This window comes from Cyprinodon variegatus, unplaced genomic scaffold (assembly GCF_000732505.1).
Source record: "Cyprinodon variegatus isolate N-32 unplaced genomic scaffold, C_variegatus-1.0 Scaffold293, whole genome shotgun sequence".
NCBI classification, from domain to species: domain Eukaryota; kingdom Metazoa; phylum Chordata; class Actinopteri; order Cyprinodontiformes; family Cyprinodontidae; genus Cyprinodon; species Cyprinodon variegatus.
In genome coordinates, this window is record NW_015150746.1 from 598769 (window position 1) to 625175 (window position 26407).

General features: G+C 37.9%; 3 protein-coding genes across 8 annotated transcripts in view; 2 read left to right on the plus strand and 1 right to left on the minus strand.

Moving 5' to 3' along the window:
• The first annotated feature begins 1571 nt into the window (after positions 1-1571).
• Positions 1572-10587, plus strand: qrich1 (glutamine-rich 1). 5 transcript variants are annotated; one of them, XM_015383744.1, is made up of 12 exons: positions 1572-1720; positions 2460-2750; positions 3681-3773; positions 3841-3999; positions 4382-5158; positions 5242-5419; positions 5510-5664; positions 5971-6085; positions 6276-6384; positions 7122-7270; positions 8584-8674; positions 9932-10587. In XM_015383744.1, exons 2-12 carry the CDS (start codon positions 2496-2498, stop codon positions 10116-10118), a joined length of 2268 nt encoding a protein of 755 aa, XP_015239230.1. In that variant the 5' UTR covers positions 1572-1720; positions 2460-2495; the 3' UTR covers positions 10119-10587. The 5 variants fall into 5 exon arrangements, with proteins under 5 accessions (XP_015239230.1, XP_015239229.1, XP_015239232.1 ...); XM_015383743.1 differs by having other exon boundaries at positions 1668-1876; XM_015383746.1 differs by having other exon boundaries at positions 1668-1876; positions 3859-3999.
• A 744-nt stretch (positions 10588-11331) lies between these two features.
• On the minus strand, positions 11332-20257 carry LOC107090394 (receptor-type tyrosine-protein phosphatase V-like). 2 transcript variants are annotated; one of them, XM_015383749.1, is made up of 11 exons: positions 20068-20257; positions 19743-19848; positions 19328-19427; positions 19156-19246; positions 18990-19066; positions 18770-18904; positions 16660-16782; positions 16413-16570; positions 14168-14303; positions 12281-12342; positions 11332-12184 (listed from the first exon to the last, which is right to left on the minus strand). In XM_015383749.1, the coding sequence occupies exons 2-11, from the start codon at positions 19745-19747 to the stop codon at positions 11974-11976; spliced, it is 1098 nt and encodes a 365-aa protein (XP_015239235.1). In that variant the 5' UTR covers positions 19748-19848; positions 20068-20257; the 3' UTR covers positions 11332-11973. The 2 variants fall into 2 exon arrangements, with proteins under 2 accessions (XP_015239235.1, XP_015239234.1); XM_015383748.1 differs by having other exon boundaries at positions 11333-12184; positions 19156-19249.
• A 1188-nt stretch (positions 20258-21445) lies between these two features.
• The window catches only part of LOC107090381 (periphilin-1-like), an 18324-nt gene continuing 13362 nt past the window's right edge, over positions 21446-26407 (plus strand). Inside the window, exon 1 of the mRNA XM_015383716.1 lies at positions 21446-21860. The gene's annotated coding sequence lies outside the window, so the exon portion shown is untranslated. The remainder of the gene's footprint in view (positions 21861-26407) is intronic.

Consider the following 26407-nt stretch of genomic DNA (forward strand, 5'->3'; position numbering starts at 1 on the left):
CAGCAAAAAACACACTGTTGGATGAGGGATGGATCATTGATAAAAAAAAAACAAAAAAAAAACAGGTTAGCAAAAGATGGACAGCTGGACAATGTTCATGTATATTGGTGGATAAATAATGGGGGAAAAAAAGATGAGATTGCTGGTTGGATGATATATTCATGGTTGCATGAAGAAAATAGATGAATATACTGATGACTCAAGGACTGACGGATGGATTCAATTTTTAATGGCTAACAAACAAATGAATAAATGCATGTTGATTAGATAGATAATGGATTTAAATAGTTCAACACCTTTAAAGTGGAAAACAGGAGAGAATGGAAATCTAACAATATATTTTAATTTTACCCCTTTTCCTTCCCATAGCCAACATTTTATTTATTTCATTAAAAAACATACCTGTATAGGTGAGAACTGAAATCATGAATGAAAGAAAAGACGCAGAAAGAAGTAAACACTTATATTATCTGCCCCCATTTTCAATAAAGTATTACTTATTCAACTCTCAGATAACTCAGCTATGTTCAGCAATACACAGAAAACGAGCAACAAAACCAGCTATACATCAGCTTATCCACTGTCCTATAGACTCATCAAAATGACCTTAAGGTTTCTATGAAACATAGAATAAGTTTCAGCTATTTTTAACTCACTAATAAACTTATTCCACAAATCAACACCTTTAACAGAAATACATCTTTCCATCATCGCTGCTCTGTACCTGGATTAAAAAAAAAATATTTGTACCTTTTTATTTTTTTCTTGAACAGTGTTCTGTCTGGCAATGTGACAAGAATAATTGCCTTGATGCCAAAAAAAGAGCCCAACAGATTTTGCTTTCACAAGTGGAGCAGTACGGCTATCACCATAGTGTTCCGCTTGATTTTTGCATATAAATAGCTTTATTATAATTAATGCAGGGAATATTACAGATTATATGGACACTCCAATAGAACAGGAAAGGGAAAAAAAGGAGAAAAGATGAAACATCTTCAGTCTGCTTCATCACCTGCAAAGAGATGTAAAAATAACATATTTGTTCCTTTTAAGTTATACATTAATTTAAAAAAATCATACATACTCTATCAATTAATTAAGTTTTAATGTATTCTACTTATCTGGATCCATACTATTGGTCAGACAAAATGCAACACATTCTTCTCAGTTTTTAATTTTTTTTGTTTTATTTTATGCTATGATAACTTTGATAAAGCTTTTTTGTAGCATCTACAACTGATGTAAACAATGACCGAGTACATTTGACTTTAGTTTAGCAATTGTGTGAAGTTTTAAAGTAACAAATCCATATGATACTATATTAAACCAACCATATTAAACCATAACATTAGAAAACGTGGGAATCAAGCCACGCCGGATTAAATGCGTGGGAATTAACTCTCGCCTTGCCATAGCTTCAGAGGACCCCACTGAATATTTGGCGAATCTCTGCAGGACTACCTTAAAAGATTCAGAAGCCCGTGAACCACTGAGAGCGTCCTTCTGGGAGAAATGTGTTTTAAGGTGGCGTGACATCTACTTTGTCTTGCCTGGTGTTTAGCTCGCATGAGTCTCCTTTAACAAACTACATGGCAAACAAAACATCTCGCGATGCTACATGGCGTGAATACCGCGATAACACCTCTGAGTTGCAAATCGGTAGCCCATTGGTTTGAGGACGCTGTTGTAAGATGGCGCCCAACGGAATATGAATGTAGAGGTAAAAAAAAAAAAAAAAAGAAAAATACTACAGCAAACGAAAAAATACAAAGTTTTAATTGGCTGTTGAAAAGAAAAACGAAAAGCATTTTGCTCTCATGCTTTTTGGAAGAGGAGCGCTGGGAACGACTTAAAGCTCGACCTTTTTAGGAGAGAGGTAGCCAGTGTCCATGCTAATTTTAGCCTGTTAGCTTTAGTGTAATCAGAAAAAAATAGGTCCGACACAAGGGGGTTAGGCAGGGGCTGTGGGTTTTAACACAACATGCTGATAGGCAGTAACGCCGCCTCCATTTGAGGTGCTAGATTCGAAGTTTATTTTCAACGGAACAGTGAAAAGCTAAATTTTGGAAACAACACGCGGCTAGTTAGCAATGTACCTGGCTAACCTAGCGTGTTGTGTAATCAATAGCTTGGTAAACGATTGTTCAAGCCTTCAAATGTAGACATCACAGTGAAATAAATCTAGTTTTAAGCATGACGGTTTCATCATTCAGCTGTTACCGACTGCTGCGTCAGATTTGGAAAGTGAGCGCGCTTTTGTCCCTGCTCGTTTACACTCAACTCGAATTAACCCTTTCCTATTACAATCTCTGTCCCTGTTATCACCAGCCGTTTTGCTCCCTTTCAGTACGAATTTAGTGATAAATTGTGTTATCACCCCTTAAAGTCACCATGTCTGTAATATGTTTTTTTAAATTGGAATTCTAAAATGTTCTTATAAACAACTACATTTTCTACAGATTTTCACCACAATTGGGTGATCACAGTCTGCAGATATGAATAATTCCATGGACGGCTCCAGCTCCTATGAAGAGCTTGTGAGACAGAAAGCTCGGAGCATCCCTCAGCATCGCATGAAGGAGTTTCTGGAGTCCTTGGCCAGCAAAGGTCCTGATGCCCTGCAGGAATTCAGCCAACAAAGTGGAGACACTACAACCACCACTACGACCATGGTCTACCAACAAGAGGCAAACTGCATCTATACAGACAGCACAGAAGTGGCTGGGTCACTGTTGGAACTGGCATGCCCGGTAAATAAGCAAGACTTGGTCACACCCAGCAATGCAAATAAAATTATGATACACATTTTTTGAAGGTATTTGCAGACATAAAAAAATAGTTATATTTCCTGCACAGTATACCATTCATGTTTGTTTATTAGATTGTCACTATGTGTAAAATCAACCTATTAAAATAACAAAATACAACATACTGCATGTTTTAATATTGTTATAATTTACTTTATTCATTATATTGTTAACATGCTTGGCAGCAGATCTGACCCTGTGCTGTCCAAGATGCTTAAGGTTACAACAAGGATTGGCGGCATTGTATCCTAAATTAAAAGCTGTAGTTATTGTTAATGGTCAGCCCCAACAGCATTTAATAAACAATAATATGTGTAGCATTTTTCTGAAAAAAACACCAGTGTGACATTTAAAGAGACATTACAGAGTTTTCTAATGATACTGCCACCCGTGGCCAAACACAGAATTGCAGAACTGTTTTTAACTCGTGTGTCTCGCATGTACTTAACAAGGTTCTTTTTGTTTGTTGTTGTTTTTTTTACTTGTTTCACCTTACCTGGATTTGTCATTGGTTTCTGAGTTAAGCTTGATGCTGGTTGCTTCTAAGTATCCACAGCATCCATCCAGAATGCATCCGCTTCAACGTTGCTAGGTTGGACCCATTTAACATGGACGCCTGATGGATGCATCAAAACTGAACAACTGAGATATCAGTCTTCAAACAACATTTTAGTCATAAAGGGTCAAATAAAGCCCATTTTAAAGATATTCTTCTGTAAATACTTACAAAATGTCTTATTAATGCAGGTTTAGAGAAGTCAGGATGTGGGGGGACTCCTGATTTCTTTTGTAGAGTTAAACCTTGACCTCAGACCTACAATTATTATTAATTTGTAGTTATTGTAGAAAATAGAACTTTGCCCTCTCTTGTAGGTTCAGGTCCAGGTCCAACCGCAGCAGCAGATGCAGGAGTCCACATCTCAGCAGCAGTCTGTCCAACAGAATGCAGAGCAGCAGATTGTCCAGGTCTGCAAACTATAACATTATGTTAGCATTTTCTGTTTGGAAGTATATTTCTAATTAATGTTCTCAGTTTTATACTTATCCTCAGGTGCAGATTCAAGGACAGCAGCAAGGTCAGATGCTTGGTCAGGTTCTCCAAGTGCCTGCTGGCTCCCATCAGCAGCTGCAAGGTGTAACCACTGCACAGCTGATTCAGCCTGGGGACCTAACAGAGGAACAGCAACAACAGGTATCTTCACAAACTAATGATATTAGAGGAATGCATTTAGCTCACAAGATGTCACAGGATAGGAATTTAACAAATTCTAAGAGTGCCAGTTAAAAGACCTACTGATGCTTAAAATTCCCATCTTTATTTAGGGTGTATTTGTGCCTATATGTCAACATATGCTTTGTTTCAAGCTGACCCCGTGGTCAGCAGCTTCATGCAAAATCTGATCCTGACCAACAGTTGATTTCTTGGAGTATCTCTTCCCATGTTCTAATAAAGCTGAGGTTTTGTCATGCTTTATTATTGGTACAGCTTGTGCAGTGGGAATTTGTAATATTGTTAGATGTAAAACACAGTAGAAAAGTGTTTTTATTATTGCATTCAATCCTGTGTTTTCCAGCTGCAAGCCCAGCTTGTGGCCGCTGTGGCAGGTGGACAACAGATCCAGATCCAGACCGTTGGTGCCCTCTCACCCACTCAGCAGCAGGACAGTGCAGAGAGAAGGGTTATGGGGACCACAGTTGCCACATCCCAAGCAGCAGGGGTCCTGCAGCCAGCCAAAAAGCGTAAGGTGGACATGCCCATCACAGTGTCCTATGCCCTGCCAGGTCAGCAGGTAGCCACAGTCCTGGCTATCCCCCAGGGTCAGGGGCAGCAGCAAAGTTATGTTTCCCTGCGGCCAGACCTGCTAACTGTAGACAGTTCCCACCTTTACAGTGCCACTGGGACTATAACAAGTCCCACAGGTGAGACCTGGACCATTCCTGTTTACTCTGCTCCTGCTGGATCTGGAGGCCGTGAGCAGGTCACACATATTGCCATCCCCCAGGAGGCTTATGGGACGGTGCAGGTGGCAGGGACAAACACTACAACAATGACCACAATGCCAACACAAGTAACAGTCGAAAGTGACAAGTTAAAAAGCCCGTCTAGTCAGAGTCAAACTGTGCAGGCGGTTTCCAGCATAACAAGCTCTGCAGGGATGAGCACCCAAGAAGAAGTGGTGCACACCCTAGCTGCAAACACACTTTTCCCTGCCCAGCTGATGAATGGAAACATCCACATTCCCGTAGCAGTACAAGGCTACTCCAACGCCACACAGTCTATTATCTGGGACCCACAGCAGCAGGTGTTGCACACACAGGGGCTGCCTGGGCAGGATGGACAGCAGCTACAGGTAATAACACAGTATCCACTAGACTTTAATCCTGCAGGTGTTTGATTTCAGCTCGGCTGAGGTTTGTTTCATTTAATGCGTAGGGTCAGACCGTCGTAGCAGAAGTAGACATCCAAGGTCAGCAGCAGGTGCAGGTACAGGAGCTACTGCTGCCCGCCACACTGAAACCAGAGGAGGGGCTGGACGTGTGGCGACTCTGGGCTCAGCGGAAAAACGCTGAGCTAGACAAATCGGACCAGAACAAACTTGCTCCAATAGGCCGTAAGGGATTTTTTTGTGTTAATTTAAAACAAACACCAGGCTGTATAAAGACATTACCTTGTTCAAACAGTTTCATCTCTGGGATTTCAGGACGACAGGCTCTTCGTTTCCAGGAGGACCTAGTGTCATGCGCGGTTGCTGAGCTCTGCATGGGCCTGTCTTTGATGACAACTGAGGCTCGGGGGCTTGAAGAAGAATCTTATGAGGCGGATGTTCTGTACTACGTATTTCTATGCATACAAAAAGTGAGTTATCCTCATTCACCCCCAAAACCCTGTGCATAGTTGAAACATTTTCTGGTCAACACTCAGAGCTTTTCATTTCAGTCATTTATGAACAAAACTAAAAAATTATTATTTTTCTCCATAAATATTGAACTAGCATTTGGCTGCCTTTCCAAATATGACATAGTTAAATTATTTTAATGTTTATTTTGACTGTTTTATTGAAAAATTTGAAGTGTTTGAGTTGTTCGCCAAACATCAGTGCTATCAGTGGACTAGAAGTAATGACACCACTAATTAGCTGCATCTCTTTTTTTTCCCCTGCAGTATCTATTTGATAACGGTCGAGTTGACGACATCTTCTCTGATCAGTACTATACTCGTTTCGCCCAGAGTCTTCATCAGATTTTGGAACCTTGGAGGCCGTCTGTCCATCCGCTAGGTACAACCACATGTGCTGTTTTTGTTCTGCTTTCAGGAGTTTTATTATTTTTGTGTGCATTTGCTCGGTACTCAGCAAAAATGACCTACAAATCAACTATTTCTGCTAACCTTTATAAAGAAAGTTGCGTGCATAATAGTTTTACAAACCTTCCAGCTGTTGTTATTCTGCTCTATTCCTCTTTCTGCAGGTTATGTTATTCCCAGTCATGTAACAGAGGAGATGCTGTGGGAATGTAAACAGCTGGGAGCTCATTCCCCATCAACACTGCTCACAACGCTTATGTTCTTCAATACAAAGTGAGTTTCAAAGACCTCTTGTGCTCTGACGGTTTTACAGAAATTTAATGAAAAAAAAGGATTACTATATTTTAAGAAATCAGTCGTCTTTTATCAGTGCATAATCAAATCCCCTAAAAGTGACCCCTGAAAAGTTAAAAGCTGAGGATTTCTGACTCTGCTCTATGCCCAATAAATAAGATAGGAAACAAATGTGGTATTTCCAGTAAATCGCAGGTACATTGAAAATCACACGTGAATACAATTCTTCACATGACAATTCTGAATACAGCGTGGCAGCGGCAGATTTAAGCACATGAGATGTATTTATGTTTCAGCCATGGATCTAGTGGGCACCATCATCCTTCAACTACTTCCGGCCTTTTTCTTCACTAAGGTCCAGATGCAGACCAAAAAAAGCATTTACATCGCAGTTTTGAGAAATATATTAATTTTGTTACAACTAAAAAAAACACCAAAAAAGTATTGAAGCGCAAAAACGTATGTAAAAATGCAGGGTTTTTTTTTCAAAATGAAGTTTCCGTTTAGCATGTTGTTTTTCTTCGTCATGACAATTTTCACAATTTAATAGTTAAAAAAACGCTCCATCATCTATATCCTCCTCTCATCAATTTATTAATTTATTTAGTTCTTTCATTATTTTCGTTTTTCCTGCATCACACTTGTCATCCAACAGCTTTAAAACTGAATCCTTAACTGATGCCTGCCTCACTGCTTAATGGTTTACTTTTTTCTAGGCATTTCCATCTAAAAACAGTGGAGCAGCATCTAAAACTGGCCTTCTCGAAGGTGCTGAGACACACCAGGAAAAGTCCCAACAATCCCAAAGACAAGAGCACCAGCATACGGTACCTGAAGTCAGCAGAGAGGTTTATCGGACAAAAAGGTAACAGGTTAAACTAATCTTAAGATTTTCAAGTGAAGGAGTTTAAGTATCTCAAGGTCCTGTTCATGAGTGAGGGGAGGATGGAGCACAAGATAGATGAACAGATCAGTACAGCTGCCGCTATAATATGGATGCTGCACTGGTCTGTTGGTGTGAAGAGAAAGCTGAGCAAAAGGGAAAAGCTCTTGATTTACCGGTCGGTCTACATTCCTACCCTCACCAATGGTCAATAAATCTGGATCATGCCTGAAACAAGCGGATGAAATGAGCTTTCTCTACGGGTGGCGGGGCTGTCCCTTAGAGATAGGGTGAGGAGCTTAGTCATTCAGGAGAAGCTTAGAGTAGAGCCGCTTCTCCATCGAAAGGAGTCAGCTGAGGTAGCTCTGACATCTTTTTTGGAAGCCCCCTGGACGCCTGTTCCAGGCACATCCCGACCGGAGGAGGCCCAGGGGACGACCCAGGACACGATGGAGGGACTATGTCTCGGCTCGCCTGGGAGCACCTCAGGCTTCCTCCAGCAGAGCTGCAGGAGGCTGTACTGCGACTGCTGCCACCGCTCCCGGATAAACAGCAGATGACGAGTATGAGTAGTAATGACCATAAAGAGAAATAACAGGGAAACATAAGTCAGTTAAAAAAATAATGTCACAGTTTAAGTTCATGTGTAATATTTTTAAATGTTATTGTTGGATATATCATGTGTAAAGCCCAATTCAAACAAGGGGGTTTCTACCATGGTATCATTTCATTCCAAAGTAAATCCCCCTTCTTGTCGTCTTCAGACTTTGTAGGCCTCCAGAGGCTAGGGCTCCGACCAACTGCCCACCCTACAAACCCCATTCATGCACATACATAGACACCATGAGAGATACGGAGCATTTAGATTATTCTTTTTAACCTTTGGGTTTTGGGGAAAATAGAAGGTCTTGTCAAGTCATAAGGCTGAAGTCCAAGTCGAGTAGCAAGTCTTTTTACGTTTTGTCAAGTGGAGTCTAAAATCTTCAACTTCATGACTCCATCCAAGCCATGTGACTCGAGTCCACATTAAATAGGCCCATTTATGATGTCCTCAAGTCACGTATACATAATATTGTGTACTTTGTCACAGATTATCAAATGAATAACAGTCAGTTTGCAGAATTGTAGCAATGCCATTTATTATTTTCTGTTTTCAAATTTTGATGTTTGGCCATGGTATTAATACCAAGGTATCACCTTGTGCTTTCTTTTAAATATCCAAAATATTAAGGTTTATTTATTATTCATAATAAATTCCCCATTGTAAGGATGACTGGCTGTTTTTTTTCTCTCAGTGACAGATGACATGTACTCGGAACAGCTGGAGGACCCTGAGAACCCGCTACGCTGCCCTATTAAGCTCTACGATTTCTACCTCTTCAAATGGTAAATATTAATTTTCTCTATTTGGTTGCTGTCATTAAATAAAATGGCAAATTGTTGGGAGTTGAGCGGATAAGATGTTATGCTGTGTTTCATCATGAAAAATGAAAAGAAAAAACCAAAAACTGCCAAATAGTTTTTTCTTGTGATGTTCTCTCAAAAGAATTACTTCATTTTTTAAAAATATATGTCAGTCAGGCTTTCTGAAAGGTTATAAAAACTGTAAAATATCATCTCAACTGAAGCTCTTAAAGTCTCAAACACTGATAGAATCTTCGAATGACACAAATGTAGTTGGGTCGTTAATTTCTGAGTGATGCACTGTTTTTTTTATCTGATGTTGGTATTCCTTTGACTGATATTTATCCAGGTTATTAATTTTCCTCTCTATTAACAGTAAAAACACTGTTCCCATTGCTTCTCTACTTCAGTTAAATTACAGTCCCGAGCTTCATCACTATCCCTTTAACACAAGAAAAACCACATGATCAACCTTCTCCTGAGGTATTTTGAGAAGAATGCAGACTTGTTTACCTACCAGTGACATGTTATTGGGGGAATTTAATGTAAACCAAACATTTGAGTTATGTTTGATAACTTCATGAGTAAAAAAAAAACCAAAACATTTTATACAACTGAGATTCACTTAAAACTGCAGAAAGCAGGAGTAAACTCAGCCTTAAGCTCTGCAGAGGAAATGAAGAGTGATGAGCATTATCTAGGTCAGACTAGAAGCTCTTCTCGTCTGGAGTCGGAGACCTCTGGCCTCAACATTCCTTAACTACTCATCCACCAGTTAGACGTTTCCTGGCAGATTTTGATTGTGACCAATACCACAATTTGTATTCCAGTGGCTACAACGTGGAGAAAAGGAGAAATTCTGCACGTTCCTTTAAAAGAGGCACCAGTTTTTAAGTCAACAGAAAATTAATGAACGTGAAGGTTATCAAAGCATAAATGGCTACAGCTCTTTTATGTTTATTTTAAAAAAGCATCAATGTATTGCAAGAAAGGTACATTATCATCTTTAGAGGCTAAAGATGTCGAGTTCAATTAAAGAATATGAACACCTTTTTTTTTGTTCTTCATCATTAGACTTGCAGAGGCAATATAACCTGGATCTGACATGCAGTTAATTAAGCACAGAGTTTTACCTGTAAAACTATCTGCTGTATCTGCAAGATTAGAAACGCGTTATATTTTAATGTAAATGTAGTCTTGGAAATATCCTGATAATGCTATTCCTTTGTGTTTCCTCAGTCCTCAGAGTGCTAAAGGTCGCAATGACACCTTCTACCTGACTCCTGAGCCCGTGGTGGCTCCAAACAGCCCCATTTGGTATTCAACACAACCGATTCCCAGAGAGCACCTGGAGCAGATGCTCACCCGAATCCTTGCTGTCCGTGAAATCCAGGAAGCCCTTAACATGTCGGAGAGCGTCCACTAGTTGGACCGGTGGAGATGTAAAAACAAAAAAGAACTTCTGTTTTTCATCCCCCAGCCTTTGAAAGCTCATTATAACTAGTTTGCTCTTCTTACTCCCACTTCTGTTTTCTTTTTGGGGGTGGCATGTATCTGTTTATATTATGTGCCAGCCTAGCTTGGACACAAACTGTATATAAACATAAAATCATTACAGAGGAGGATCTGTCTCATTGAGGCAGTTGCCTATTTTTTTGTCTTTTTTTTTTGGCCAAAGGATTTAAAGTCTAATCTTTATTTTTAGTGGACCTAAATTTAATTTAAATGTTATTCCAACTGTTGGTTCACCCTACCAATAGTCTGGTATAAATGTTAATTTTCTTGTTTTAATCTGTAATATATTTCCAATTGTCACCATGGTTGGCTTACACTTTGCTGCTTTTCTTTTTGTTTTTTTTAATTCATTGTCTGCCTTGGTCACACAGTCTCACGGCGAAAACCTCAGTGGTATTAGAGAACTGTATTAGAAAGATGATGCTAGATATAAAAAAAGTCATGTAAATCCTTTCTGATGGTACATTTCTGGATTGAGTCAACTGCTCATTCGGATATGGTGAGCTTTTGAGATTGCTTAAGTGCACCCTCTGCTGGAGCTTGCCTGTATTGAATCTTGTTAGAAAATAAGTCCTTCCATCTTCTCCCACTTTTCCGTCAGGTTTGCAGTTGGGTCAGTGCCTATCCCCAGCAGTTTATAGGCGTAAGGCGGGGTACACCCTGTACAGGTCACCAGTCTGTCGCAGGGCAATGTAGAGACATGCACCCATTCACTCATACTCACACCTGAGGCCAATTAACTTAACAGTCATGTTTTTTGGACTGTGGGAGGAAGCCAGAGAACCCACGCATGCACGGGGAGAAGATGCAAACTCCATGCAGAAAGACCCTGGACGGGGAATCAAACCCAAAACCTTGCTGCAAGGCAACAGTGCTACAAAGTGCACCACCTTGCAGCCCGGAAATAAATCCAGCATGGATTTTATTGCTACATGCTGGCCCCACCTAATAGCACTTGCCACAGGGTGAAGGTGTGGCAAAGGAAGCGCTGTGGACGCAAACTTTATCTCTAAAGGACATCGAGGATTATAGACGGATCCAACGCTTCATGTCGACTCTACTCTGAATGATTAAAGACTTAGACAGTGGGTTTTCCCTGTATGTTCTATATTGTATAATACCAGTAGTTTCTCCATGAACTGTAATGAGTTTCAGTCCTTTAAGGAGAATGGCAGTGCCTGTGTTTTTCAAACATGACCTTTTTTGTACAGCCACTACAAAATGTGTCTGTCTTTGCTGCAAACTGAAACCCGATTGATGGGCTTGATAGTTTTAATATAAAAGGAATAAAATGGGAAATTTTATTGCAACAGTTAATATAATACATGTCAGCAGTGCTCTATCAACAATGGAGATTGAAAAAAAAAAAGCCCCACAGCTGCCCTCACCAGGAATATTAGCTCAGAAGTTTTTTGTTGACCTAAAAAAAAGGCTCTGCCTGCAGTATTTTACTGGATGCAAAGGTAGCAGCTTCCGTTTCTCATGAATAGGAGATTAGCAGAATAACAGGTTTAGCCTGATGAATTATTCCCTTAGTTTTTCATCCTGGTTACAGTACAAACTGCTGTGTCGGTGTTAAAAACATTTATCTGTGTTGTCACGGCAGTTCTTTGCCTCCGGGGCTTCTCAGTGTACATACAGCGTTGTATCTGCAGTCATTAGCTACACCCTTAGAAGTTCAATATTAAGCAGCATGAAGAATGTATTTTCTCTTTTACATCCGATGTCATGCTTTTCAGCGCTTCTATGCATTCTTCAAAATGTCTTTAGGCATTTTGCGATGCCTGATTCATCTGTGACAAGGAGGGTATCAGCCTCCTCAGCAGGTTCCCAGGTTTAAAACTCTGCTGCACTGTGTTCTGGGGCTGGTCTGACGAAGGTTTCTGTTGGGAGCTTTGTCGTTTCCTCCTCCCTGAGCTCTGCGGTCGATCCTTCTTGGCTTGGTTAGAAATCAAACCCGGTCCCTGCATCTGTTGCCTGCCGTGAAAGAGGAGATGTTCAGTTCTTATAGGTTGCATCACCTTCTAATCCTGCCTGTCTGCTCTCAGTGAGGGCGTATTTCTCAATTCTTACCTTGGTGATACTCCTTCGCCAAGCCAATGTAACAGACAGTGATGAATAAGTATATACTGTTCCTGAATACACACAAAACATTATGAAATTATTTTGAAACAAGGAATGCGTCAGAAAAGTGAAAAGGGTCTGAAGCAAATAGCTAAAATATGTCGGATATATATCAATCTACATAGAAATATTAATTATACACAAGTTTACATTTCAAAAGTTTCATTTGGATTTTTATGGCTTATAACTAATGACAATTTAAATAGTTCATAAGTTCAATAAAATAGGATTTTTAATGCATAGATGTTCCACGGAAAAGAATGTACACTACAGCGTGGATGCATTACTTTGGGGCAATTTTTGCATTGCTTATATCAGTACAGGATGGTCTAGATTCAGTCAGGTCAGCCTGTGGCACACCTGAGCTTCCTTTTATAGCAAACTTAAGCTCATATGCATTGTTTGGTTTGATGTTTCATGTCATCCTTCTGATAATACACATTGTATGAATAATTCCAATGGTTTAGGTCAGGCTATGAGGATGTCAAGCACTGTTAGAGGCAATCAATTCTATTTTTCTCCTTAGACCAGTGCCATAGACCATAACAGATGACTGTCATTATCCTAAATCAGGTGCAGGTGAAATGCATCATTTGCAGCCTGAATATATCTGGGTAAGGCCTTTTGAAGCTTCAGTTTCAGCTGCAGTCCCCGTTCTGTAAAGTTTCGCCAAACTCTTGAATGGAATTTGCTTCACAATCCTCCTAAAGTTACAGTTGTCCCTTTTTGTGCTCTCATTTAGATTAGGGTTTTTAATTTTTTACATGTGCTTACAACCAAGTCATATGAATGCAAAACCATTTTTTTTTCATTTAAATTTTTATGTGAAACCTAATATCGGGTTTTTTATTAGCTGTTAGCTGTTGGCAGAACATTCATGAATTTTCTCACTCAAATTCATTGCTGACATATTCAATACTTTATTTAAATTATTTTTAAAAAGTTATATTTTATTCATCTCGATGTTATAAATGCATTTTTTATACAAAACTAAAACAGGAGGCCTTTTGCTTTGTTTGGTAGAGTAATTGTGTTGTAATTGGATATTCGTAGTGTTTGATAACAGCTTTCTACCACATGTTGATGTGCAAGGCACGCAACTACAGGAAGCCTATGAATATGAGTACTCAGTGCTGCTGTGTGAATGTATGTATACAGCCTTAACAAATATCAGCATAACTTGTACTTATTGTTGAGCACGGTGCTGGAGGGGTGATGATTTGAACTGTTTTTGCAGTAGCAGCATTGTTCGGCATTCTGGTATGACGACATCTGTCTGACACTAAAAGCGGATCCCAAAGTGAGACATCGAATAGTAGATTGAACAAATGCAATTTGGCCAAAATGGCTAAAAAAGGAAAGAAAGTTGTTTCTGAACATGTCCATGTTAGATGTTTTTTTTCACATCCAAAGTTAGATACTAAAATGTAAAGAAGCTGTTCAGCAGAATCAATTTTTTTTTTTTTTTTTTTTTTTTGAGGAATGGGATTAGCCTTTTACTTGATCCGCATTGTACAATTTTTATTCCTGGGCTTCCTTTGATAACTTTTTGCCAGTTGGTAGTAAATGATTAACTGCATCTGACTATATTCTATGCTAATAAGGATATAGTTCAAATCCCTAGATTTGCATTTAAGACTATATGTCTGGATAAAACCAGATCTGGATCTGCATTTGGAACCAAATGAATTCTGTTTATCAAGATGTGAATCAGACCTGCCTGCTCATTGTTTGTTGTGAATAGTTTCAAGACCGTGATTAACCTGAGTGGAACTGGGTGGTAATTGGGCTGTTAAGTAATTATAGCAATAAAAATGTTGATCGGGATAGACTTACAAGAGTCTGGACCATCCACATTCGATGCAGCCGAAGGTCCTTCACAGCAGCTTTGATGTCAGGTTGGATCCCTCTCACACACAGCTGCATCAGCCACAACAATGTCACGAACGTCCCTGACCGGCCAATGCCTGCACTGAACACAGGAGCCAAAAACATAACCGTTAGACCTAGGGGCATCGTAGGGGAGAACAGGAAGATTCCAAGGGCCCGTGACTGAAGGTCCCCCAAAGACATGTTCCACAATATATTTCAAATATAAAGAAAATCTGACAGTAACAAAAATTATCTTTGTGTTCTCACAGATTTCTCAGTACTAAAGGGCAAAAAAGGCCCTTTTTTTCTGAACCAACCCATTGCAAGAAATGGTTTGGTCCACGGGTCCTACCTTTGTGCATCAGGCCCCTGTCTATCAGCAGCAGTTTGCTTGTATCGGGTTTTAGTGCCACACTCACATCATTTGACATAGTGACAATGAATAAATCAAATAAACAAGAAAATGTGTAACAGCAGTGTGGAAAAAATCTCCATGGCTAAAGAGTGCAGCACCCCCTGAAACCAAAGTCTGGTTTTCAAAAAAGAACAAAAAGAAAGGAGAAAGAGGAGAGACGGAGAAAGACGTTCCACACGTGACTCAGTTTTTTAAGAAAGGTGTTACCTGAGTAACAGTTGATCATTAACCTGTTGAGTAAAATAATAAAACCTGCTGGCTACAACTACTGAGTCAACCCTCCTTAAGGTCAGAGGGCCAGCCATCTGTGCACTGCTGTTTGTCTTAAACAGAAAATAATTGAAGTTTGTTGATTTTTTTTTTATTAATTTATTTATTTTTTAAGAAAATTAAACCACGGTTAATCCAGTATCTGTAATTAGCCTATCATGTGTCTGTAAATAACACAGAGGCCAAGCAACTAAACCAGAAAGCACACAGAGCTAGGAAATTACACAAACATACCAGGCAACAGGAAAACGTCATATTCTTTAGAGGGTTAATATCAGTTGTGGCCAGAGGTATCAAGTAACAAAGAACAAATACTTCTTTACTGTACTTAATTACACTTTTTAGGTATCTATACTTTACTCCATTACTTATTTTTCTTCCTACTTCTGACCTCTACTCATTACATTTTCCCACAAGTATCTGTACTTTCTATTCCTTAAATTTTTAAAACGTTACTCGTTACTTTTGGCTTCAGTTTAATGTTTATAAATATTTATTTCACGTCATGTGCGCCATCCAATGCAGATCATTGCCGCCATTCACATCTAGTGAAAACTAGTGTCATTGGATGAGTCATATAATGCAAACACTCATTGGTTAGCTATTTGTCAAATTTGTGCTAATTTGTGCCGCCAAAGGAAATCATCAGAAGCAAGCAGGTGTTCTTCAAACTGCAAATCTGAATAGTCTATGCCATGCTACAATGCTGGATTCAGAAAAGATGTTGAAATGCCTTAAAGGTCGGACACAGGCGAGAGCGTATCGGGAGATCGAGACCAACAAGATCTCCCTCATCCTTGGCCCTATCTCAAAGAAATTTTGCAAAATAGTTGAAAATTTTAGCTTTAAAATTCATATAGTGGCATATGGCTGTTTCTTTTTTTAAAGGTTACTTTATACTTTTATACTTTAAGTCGTTTTTGGAGCACATACTTTTACACTTTTACTTGAGTAAAGAGTTCAAGTTCATACTTTAACTTTTACCAGAGTGTTTTTAAACTTCAGTATCTATACTTCTACTTAAGTAACAAATGTGTGTACTTTTGACACCACTGGTTGTGGCACAGTTGCTGAAAGCACATGTTAAAGTGCCCTCTCTGGAGTCAAAATGCGTGTTAAACTGCATTTTCTAGAGTCAAAACGCATGTTAAAATGTCCTCTCTGGAGTCAAAATACGTGTTAAAGTGCCATCTATGGAGGTAAACCATAAATGAAAGTGCCATCTCTGGAGTCAAAACATACATTAAAGTGCCCTCTCTAGAGTAAAAATGCATGTTAAAGTGACCTCTCTGGAGTCAAAATACGTGTTAAACTGCATTTTCTAGAGTCAAAACGCATGTTAAAGTGCTCTCTCTGGAGTAAAAATGCATGTCAAAGTGCTCTCTCTGGAGTCAAAAAGGTGTTTAAGTGCCATCTCTGGAATCCATGTCAATGTCTGTCATGGGGCCCCAAATCTTTGGGGGCGACCCTGTTTAAACAAAGAGTTTTTATAGAAGAAGACGGTGTTAAACTCAAACATCTCACCTGCAGTGAACCACAGCTGGACCCAGGCGGGGAAGAGATTCCAAATGCTGCCGTACATGCTCAGTGAATGCACACAAAGAAAATGGGTTCGGGACACCCTGGTCCGGCCAGGACGGGTAGTAGTAGTGAGTGATTATCCTGTCATTCGGCAGGTCCCTCTGAAAAACAAACATGTTATCTGTTCTGCCTATAGAGGGTAATAGGTCAGTGCAAAATTTAAAGGGAGGGGGATAGGCCTCTCTCTAACCTGTCGTAGGTTAATGGTTGTCACAAAATAATCTGGACCCTGTTTCCGAGTCACTGTTGTTATTTGGAAAAGTCCATGATACACTGTCCCTTCTTCCAGCGACCAATACTTATCACACAGGATCTGTACACAGAAGAGACACAGTCACTCATGCAGAACAGAATTGGTAAAATAAAGTACACTTTTATTTTAGTATGATGCTTTTAGTTTAACCTCAACTGCACAAAAACATAAAAGTGCACACTGTGATAAAACAGATGAGGCCAACGTGACTCTATAAGAGTCATGATTTGTTAAGCAAATGCCCCTGATGAACGGATCATCCTCAGTGTTGAAAATCTATAAAAACTAGAGCTTTCGTAGATAGATGGCCTGAAGCAAACAGGTGGAATTTAGCAAAACACAAAGAAAGAAAAGCAGCAGTAATGACCTTAGAGAAAAAAGCTTGCTGAAAACAAATATGACAGGATGTACATTGAGACAATTTAAAGTTTACAAGATAATTCTGGAAACAACAACAAATATCTCTACATGTTCAAGATTACATTCTATACGTTTCAGAGAAAAACTTAAAAATAAAAAAATATGAGGAGCCAACTCCATGTTCTAAAGCAGCGGTGTCAAAATGTTGTGTCAAAATGTTTAACACCTGCTAGTAAGGACTAAAAATTATGTAAGCAAACCATCTTGGGTGTCTGTAATCATGTAATTAGTGTAATGCAGGGGAGTGGCGGCTTGTTGGTTAGGGCATAGAGCTTTGAATCCTGAGGTTCTGAGTTCGAGCCCCACTCCCACTGACTGCCACTCGGGGTCTCTGAGCAAGACCCTTAACCCCACACTGCTCACCGGGAGCCCCATGGTGGCAGCCCACTGCTCTCAAAGGGGATGTTTTAAATTCAGAGATAAATTTCTCCAATGTGAGACCCGTAAAGTTCAATTATAATGTATAATATACTGCATATAGGGCTGCAGGTAGTCACTTTGCTGTTTGGTGACATGGTGTGTACCACACTCAACATGGACCAGGAGACTTAAAGTTCAGTTGTCTCAGGAGATTAGAAGAAAATACAGACAACATGTTAAATGTAAAAGCTATAAGACCATTTCCCAGCAGCTCAATACTTCTTTGACAACAGCTGCACATATGACTAGAAATGTATTTGTGACGCTGTAGCCAACCTCCCTGGATGTGACAGCAGGAGGAAAGACATGATATGAATGGTAACAAAAGAGCCCTAAAAGACTTCTGAAAAGCTTGAAGGTGAACTTTAAGCTCAAGGAACATCAATGTCACACCATCATTGTTTGAACCACAGTGGACTTAATGGGAGAGGACCAAGGAGGACACCATTATGGAAAACAAATGATAACAGAGCCATGAATTTTCTATCTGCTGACAAGGCAGACAGCTTCTGGAAGAATGTGCTATGGACAGATGAGAAAAAAACTAAACTTTTTGTTAATGTTGAAGGTGATACCACAAGCTACTGAAAAATTTGACTTTTTTTTTTTTAAATAATGAAGTGAGATTATAATAAGAAGAACCTGAGAATCACCGGATCAGTTTTTTCATTTTCTGATTTGTAATATTTGAAATGCTGAAAGAGGTTCACTTTCTTTTCTCATCATTAAAATTTGATTGACTTTATAGATAAAAAAACAAATAATAATAAAAAAAAAGTATTAATTAAAAGATTTAAAGTATTTTTGACCAGAAGCTTTTCTCTGTGGCACCTTCGTGGTTGCACTATTGCCACATAATACACATAATAGTGCAACTTGTTAATGTGTGCTGTATGGTTGGATAGAGTTAGGACAGAGCCAGGCAACTGAAAACAAAAACAAGTGTTTTGTGAGGTTTTGCAATCTGTTGAAAGGACCTAATTAGACCCTATGCATAATATAATCCCCACAAGGGATATTTTTCAGCTTAAGCCTTTGCTAGAATAACTGGAGTTATTTTTTTTCTTCAAAATCATAATGAAGTCTTGTTCCCTACTTCTGTAACTGAATTTGGGGAAAGCTATGATAAGCTGCTAGTACGTCTCTTAGGTGAAAAAAAAAAAAGATTAAATAAAGAAAAACAGAAAAAATCAAATGAGAATCTCACTGTGCTCTTTTGTCTCAGAGCGGTCACCATGACGATTATCCTGACGTTTTGCTCCCACACCATCCTCCAGAAGTCTGCTACAGTGTTGGGCAAAGGACCCTGGGTGCAGATAAAGTCTCTCTCTGATCCTCCGCCCTAAATGCAGAAAAAAAAAGGTCACAGGGAGGCTAAGACGGTGGGAAAAGTGACACACGCTAGGAGTATGAGTGAGCTCTCTTACAGGGACAAAACTGGCATTGATGTAATCAGAATTTGGGTTCTGGTTTTGAACTGACAGCCTCACACGACAGTGATCATCTGCAATTAGATTGAATAAAATGAAGATCTCAAACTTGTCCAGATATACTCATGGTAATCAGCAGCAACACAAGAAGAGGTTCACTTACATGGCAAAATGTGAGGGTATCTGTTTTTTTCTCTATTGGCCTCCAAGCCCCCTGCTCTGTTGGGGAGGTCTTTCCCAACATCATTCAGCTCCTGCTGAGAATCAGAGGAATAAAAACACATTATAAACACTTTACCCTTGATAAAAACTCTGTTTATGCTTGTAGTCGTTACCCCAAACTCCTGTTTAAAGCCTCTGTTGTTATTGGCAGCCAGTTTGTTGCACTGAGAATTCAACTCTTGAAGAATCTGTGATCTTGAGAAAGTCTCCATCCTTCAACACATCATTTGATAAAATTCAACTTTATATTATGACAAATATTTTTTTCTTCAGTTAAATGTAAGGACCAAAAACTAAAATTCATTCATCTAATATTACAATCACAATACATTTATTTTCCCTAAAAACACAGTTTACAGTTACAGTTGATTTGTGGCTAAATTACATTACTAACATTGTTTTGTGTAACAATAAAAGATATTTGTTCAATGCTTGACATGAAACATACAGTTTTAAATTCAAAAATAACCCCAAACCTCATATTTCAAGCAATCTTTTAAATGCCAATGAAATTGCTGTAAAGCTTACCTCATGTTTTGTTTTTCCTGAAGACAATCCTGTCCTTTAGGAATCAACTCAGTGGGGACAGTCTAAAGCTGTGGTCATGACGTCAGTGCTGATCATGCAAAGAATCCTGACATATGAAACGAAAAGAGTAAACACTAAAGTTTAAGATTACCAATTGTTTTAGCTACAAATCAGGAGTACAGTCAACTTCTAATCTTTTATTTTTCTGTTTTAAAATGAGTAATCCAAGGCAAACATCTCCTTCAGGGGACCCATTAGGACAGAGAGGTTTTTTAGGGAGGAGCAAATCCAAATATTCACAAAGAACAATTATCAGCCCACTCACCTGACAAGAAAGAAAACCTGTTGGTCGAGTTTCTAACACTGTGAGTGTGGCATGTCTGCTTCAGACCTGTCGTTTCAAGGCCCAAAACAATCGACTAAAGTTCTCGACAGGACTAGAAGCTCGATCTGAGCTCTCCACTCTCCACAGGTTGTCTTAGGGTTGCCAGGTTGTGTTAAGGCTTTCTGAAGCTGTCTCATGGCAATTTGAAATGACACATGGGTGGGGAAGGTGGGCGGGGAAGGTGCATAAGACATCAGGGGAGGGACGAAGCGTGAGAAACCCTCAGCTATTATTTCCTCTTGTAAAGTCAACCCTTTCTTTTTAACAGAATGTTCTAATCAGTTCTTGGAAATCTCTAGAGATCGGTGTCCTCTTTTCTAGACAATTTGTAAAGAATATGCATATATATATATATATATATATATATATATATATATATATATATATATATATATATATATGTCACAGTAAAAACAATCATTACAGATACAATCTTATACTGTTGCACATAAGAACTAACAAAAAACATAGTAGAACATGCCTGTGTCATGATGCTGCCATCACCGTGTCGGACTGCACAGTAAATGTAGGATGATGCTTTCATCTAAACCTTTAGAGAGACTAACCATATATTTTTACAGCTACAGTTTGCATTGATATCAGGGTTTAGCAGTATTATTACTTCATAGATCGTAACTATTTCTTATTAGGTTTAAGCAGCATGTTGCTTATTACAAAACTTGGCAACGATTTTAACTATTTAAAAATGTGTATTTCATCAGCTTATCTTTTTCTTAAATTCTCGATCAATAACAACAAATAAAAACCAGGAATGTAATAGGCTAAATAATTTAAAAGGACAAATACTACTTATGTATTTTTAGCTGATATTCGTTCTTACAACCGGGCTCATAAGGTTGGGTAAAAAAATAAACATACCTGTCTTAGTGGACAGTTTGTTTTTTTTACTCCTTTTTATGAAACTAAACTCAAGGACTAAGTTAAACGTGGATGATAGAAGTTTAAATAGACTAGAAACATTTGGTTCCCATTCAACACCTGACACCTGGACACTCCCACCTTACTCAGCATGTCAGAACAGGTTTGGTCCAAACAGCCTACAAATAGAACTAAAGTGTGACTGCATCATGCTGTGCTATACAAAATAAAATCATGATAATAGAGCTTGTTTCTATAGAGGATCTTTATTTGTGGTATAAATAGCTACATTTACCTCATTGTTATAAAGTACAACTGCTGTGCTGGGAATGTATTCTCAGGAGTTGGTATAGAAAACACAAACAGGTTGGACAACATTTGAAACCCTTATTCTCGGCTTCCATGTCAGGCTGTGACAAAAAAAAAAGAAATCAAGTCAATCAGCATGCTGATGGTGCTGGGCATGGTGGCGTGCGTTTCTTCTTTCGGTTTTGATAAGCTCCTATCGCAGCCGCCTGGCTCTGATTGGGCAGCAGCGGAGAAAGAAGGAAGTGAGAAGCGTCGAGTTATTTTCCTGCGCTTTAAACCGTAGAAAAAGCGAAACACGAGACAATCCTGGAAGCTCTGGCAGGTTTATGCAGATATAAACACTGTGAGGCGAGCGGCAGGGAGAGACCGAAAAGTTTGACTGTTGCAATGGATTAAAGTGAAAGGGCACACTTTCTTTCTTCCTGCTCGGCTCGACTCCAGGAAACCTACAGATTTTATTCCGACTTTTTAATGAAGATTAAACTATGAGCCGCGAGCGAGCAGGCATGGATCATGCAAGAGCGCCAGTCACACAGGAAAGAAAGGTAAATGTGTAATATGCGGTAATTAGAGATTAAATTACAGGTTTGTTGGATGTAAACGGAACGACTATGTGTTCATTGGCTTAGTTTCATTATTTGAAATCTGTCTTATAATAAACAGAGTGGTTCATTGAATTGACAGTTCAGGTCATGACAGAAAAAAAACTATGGGGGGCTTATGCTGTCCAGGACACGAAACACATGGTGTTAATGGGCACAAGAGGGCGCTAATGAGTCTCACACGCATCCGTAATGAAAGTGAAACGATTTAGTGATTTTAAAAGGCTTATAAATCTATGGGGTGCCGTTTGTGAAGAAAAGCAGTAAAAAATTAGAAGCAATATTTATGGTTGTTTAGCGCGTTTTAAGAAAAAAATAACCAGGATATTTTCTTGAAAGTAATTTTTTTTTCACTATGTCATTTATAAAAAGTCTTACTTTGTTAAATAAATATTTTGTTTAGAAATTAAATATTTATTATTTAAATTAATATTTAGCTCCAAACTAAATATTTATTTTTTTCTAATAAATGTTTAGCTTCAAATTAAATATTTAGTTTGTTAAATAAATATTAAGCTCCAAAATATTTAGTTTTTTAAATAAATATTTAGCTTCAAATTAAATATTTAGTTTGTTAAATAAATATTTAGCTCCAAAATAAATATTTAGTTTGTTAAATAAATATTAAGCTCCAAAATATTTAGTTTTTTAAATAAATATTTAGCTTCAAATTAAATATTTAGTTTGTTAAATAAATATTTAGCTCCAAAATAAATATTTAGTTTGTTAAATAAATATTTAGCTTCAAATTTAATATTTAGTTTGTTAAATATTTAGTTCCAAAATACATATTTAGTTTGTTAAATGAATATTAAGCTTCAAATTTAATATTTAGTTTGTTAAATAAATATTTAGTTCCAAAAAAACATTTAGTTTGCAAATTAAATATTTAGTTTTTTTTTAAATAAATATTTAGCTCCAAACTGAATATGTAGTTTGTTAAATATTTAGGGTGTAAAGCAATAATCAGTTCATAACACAATAAAATACAAATTCAAATTCATAATGTTGGTAGGGTAAAAAGACAATGCTTGGCCAAGAAGTGTTTCTTATTTAATTTTCACAGCGTGTGCAACTCTGCTTGCTTGTGTGGCTTTTATGGGATGGCACTGCATTAAACAAGCATTTAGTTTATTGCGGAGGTCTTCAACAGGGGGTCCGCTACCCCTAGGGGGTCCACTGAGGTACTGCATGGGGGTCGCAAAAGTTTTGGTTGATTAGACCTTTTTTTATATCCCCTCCTGCAATTTTTTCTATTAATTGAAATGTCTTTAAATATACATTAACATAAATTGAACACACCATAGTAAACAGATAAATGGTAGAAGATGTCTTTCAGTCATCAATGCGCACATTCAGCGCACATTCAGCGACACACAGACACTCTTTTAAGCTGGGCACCGTTTCATTCACAACACATGTCCCATCAACCAGGAATAGAATCAGTAATGTTTCAATTATTCCAGGATGAAATTACTTTTGTTACAGTACTCCATATGTAATAGAGTGCCTATGGCACCAGTTTGATATAACACAATTTCATACATTATACATAATAAGGGGGTTCCTGCTCCATCTCGCCATTAGTTTTGGGGTGCTTGGCCTGGAAAACGTTGAAGACCCCTGGTTAATTGGATGAAATCACATACTGGTGCAACAATGCTGCTGCAGTGCCTGTTCCTAGTCTATTCCATTTTTTCTTCTGCTTGTTTTTCACCCTTTAGTGTTTCAGAAAATCTAACAAATGTTAACATTCAAAAGGAAATCACAAGTGAACAAAAATGGTTTAAATGAAAGCTTACATTTTTTATATAACAAAGGGACTTGGCAAAAATGGCCTGCATGACGAAAACCACTGCCGTGCAAATTTAACATTAAGACTTGTCCTAATATCTTAGTGATCCCCAAGACTGTTGCTATGGTCTATGGACCATCAAGACAAAAGGTTTGTGTCTCATTTATATTTACAGGCATTAAATACAGTAGTAGCGAGGCGATTGTGGGGCTGTTTGCTGCTACAGGACCTGGAAGACTTGCTTTGATAAATGAAACCATGATACCTTAAAATCCTGAAGGAGAACATCTTATCATCTTTTTGTAAATTTAACCTGAAACAAACCTGGGTTCTGTAGCAGGACACTGGTCCAAATAACACTAGAAAGTCCACCTATAAATGGCTGAAGGAAAAACAAAATAAATACTTTGAATTGGCCTAGTCAAAGCCCTGAGCCGATTCCTGTTAAGATACTGTACCATGAAATTAAAAAGGCCATTACTGCTGAAACCATTTAGTGTGAGGAGCAGGTCACCATATATCCACAGCAAGTTATCACACATTGATTGCAATTGTTGCTGCTGGGTCAAACACCTGTTAAGGGTAGGCGACAAATGGTTTTTTTTCTTTCTTAATGATTAAAACTTTAAATAAAAACTGTGTTTAGGCTACCCGTAATATATCTACATTTGCTTCATATGCATACAGCTTTTCAACAGTGACTGAGCAGCTTAGTAGTTAAATGAATATTTCAATTTATAAAGTGCAGCAGTGATGAAAATGCAAGCAGTGAGGGAGAGACATGATGCAAAAGGCATTGATGTGGAAGGTTCAGATTAGTGCAAAAATAAATAGATAAATATGCTGCAAAATGCGGTAGAAACAATGAGTTGAATGTTATTTAAAGGGATTTGAAAACACTTAAGTGTAAAAGACATAAACAAAAATGAAATCAGGAAGGCGGCAAACACTTTTTTACATCACTTTTTATTTTGAATCCTTGCCAGTGTTTTATTGTTAGTTCTTTCATGTGCAGTGTTTTCTCACTAATTTGCACAATTGTTTCCTCAGTTTCTCGACACTTGTAATCTTATCTCATCAGCTGTGATATTATTTTTTTAATTGTTCAAGAAGCTCAATAACTTAGTGATTTAAAGTATTTTGCTACATTAAAAGTGTTCGTAAATAAAGTTAGATTTGGATTGAGCTGAACTATATTTAATTAGTTTAATATTTTAATGATTCATGAAAATGAGCTGGGGTGTAATAAGCTGGGCTGCATGATGGTGTCATTGGTAGTAATGGTGCAAGTGTTGCCATGATCCTTAATGTAGAAAGCAAAGGGATAGATTATGGCTTGGGGATAATCAGTTTGATTGATTAATTATATTTTCTGTTTATCAAGATCTATTTTTGGAAAATCAGATGTTTTTTTTTTTTTTTTCCACCAGTCTACTCGTTGGGCTTCAATATCTCAGAGTGGCATTGGTTCAACACTTCTTGCTCTTACAGTGTGATAAACTAGCTCACTGTGTAACGGGGTGTCCCCATCTGAGATATAAGGCGTATATGTGTCCGATATTTGCCAAAAAACTAATGTCAGATTATATCGGCTAGAGTCTAAAATCTCCAATTGTCAGGCTGATAGAAACACTCTGCTTCTGATTAAAGTTTGTTTTACTCATAGGTTAAAGAGACAAGTTTTTACTTAAAAATATCTTTAAATTAGCCTTTTTATTTCACCATTTATGACTAAAGAATTGTTTGAGGAGCAGACTGACACTTCGGTATTTCAACGCCAATGCATCCATAAGCCTGCAGCCTATTTTCCTGAGTTGTTTTTATTTCGTTAAATTGATATTACTTTAAACTGACAAAATGTAGCTGCTTTTCTTTATTATTAAAAATATATTTTTCCTGCTTTCACTGGCCACTTTATATGGAGGACCAGCTCTACCATATTTAAAAGTAAATGCAGAAATAAATAAACGCACAATAAATAAATAAGCATAATTGCCCCCCAAAACACATTAAACAAGTAAATGTAGGTAGAAATGAAATCATACAGTGAGACATAAATCTATATATCTCTTTTAATTAGCTTCTTTATTTATCGCCTTTCTAATAATTACCTTTAAATCGCTTATATCTCCCTAATTTCTTATTCTTTTGCTCTTTTTGAGTCACCTTTTCTGCTCTAGATGCTTAAATGCTCTGAGGTTTAGCTACATAATTGGCTAAATGACTGTTTTTGTTAAACAATTGGAGGAGTTCCCATTACAGTGGAGATGTAACCTTTGATTTATGTTGCCTTATTTAAATTTCTCAGAATGAACTTTCAGTGTCTCCACTCACTGGTGAAGTTCCTACTGATGTGTTTCTAGTTTAATTAAAAGTGTTGGTGTATTTTTTATTTTTTTCCTGGTACAATTACATTTATAGATGTTTAAAAAAACAAAAAACTTGTCAGTTTATTTTCCTGTGATCTATGTCGTAACAATATTTTTACAACTTAAAGAGATGACCTAAACTGTTACATAAGTAAGACAATAAACAGATTTATGAAACGGGCTCTCATCAACATAACCTTTGAACATTATTTGAATCTGGTATCAACAAATCTGTTCATTAAATTAGCTTGTTAGATTTTTACTCTGTGAAGACTTTTTTTTTTCTTTTTACATGTTGTTGAATTAGTTGATCTGAAATAAATATG

Coding starts and splice junctions, on each gene's coding strand:
- LOC107090394 (XM_015383748.1), bottom strand. Junction 19,067..19,155: donor ATACCCTCACATTTTGCCAT/GTAAGTGAACCT, acceptor ATCTAATTGCAG/ATGATCACTGTCGTGTGAGG. Junction 16,571..16,659: donor CAACCATTAACCTACGACAG/GTTAGAGAGAGG, acceptor TTTGTTTTTCAG/AGGGACCTGCCGAATGACAG.
- qrich1 (XM_015383744.1), top strand. CDS start 2,496: ATGAATAATTCCATGGACGGCTCCAGCTCCTATGAAGAGCTTGTGAGA. Junction 5,420..5,509: donor CAAACTTGCTCCAATAGGCC/GTAAGGGATTTT, acceptor CTGGGATTTCAG/GACGACAGGCTCTTCGTTTC. Junction 8,675..9,931: donor GATTTCTACCTCTTCAAATG/GTAAATATTAAT, acceptor GTGTTTCCTCAG/TCCTCAGAGTGCTAAAGGTC.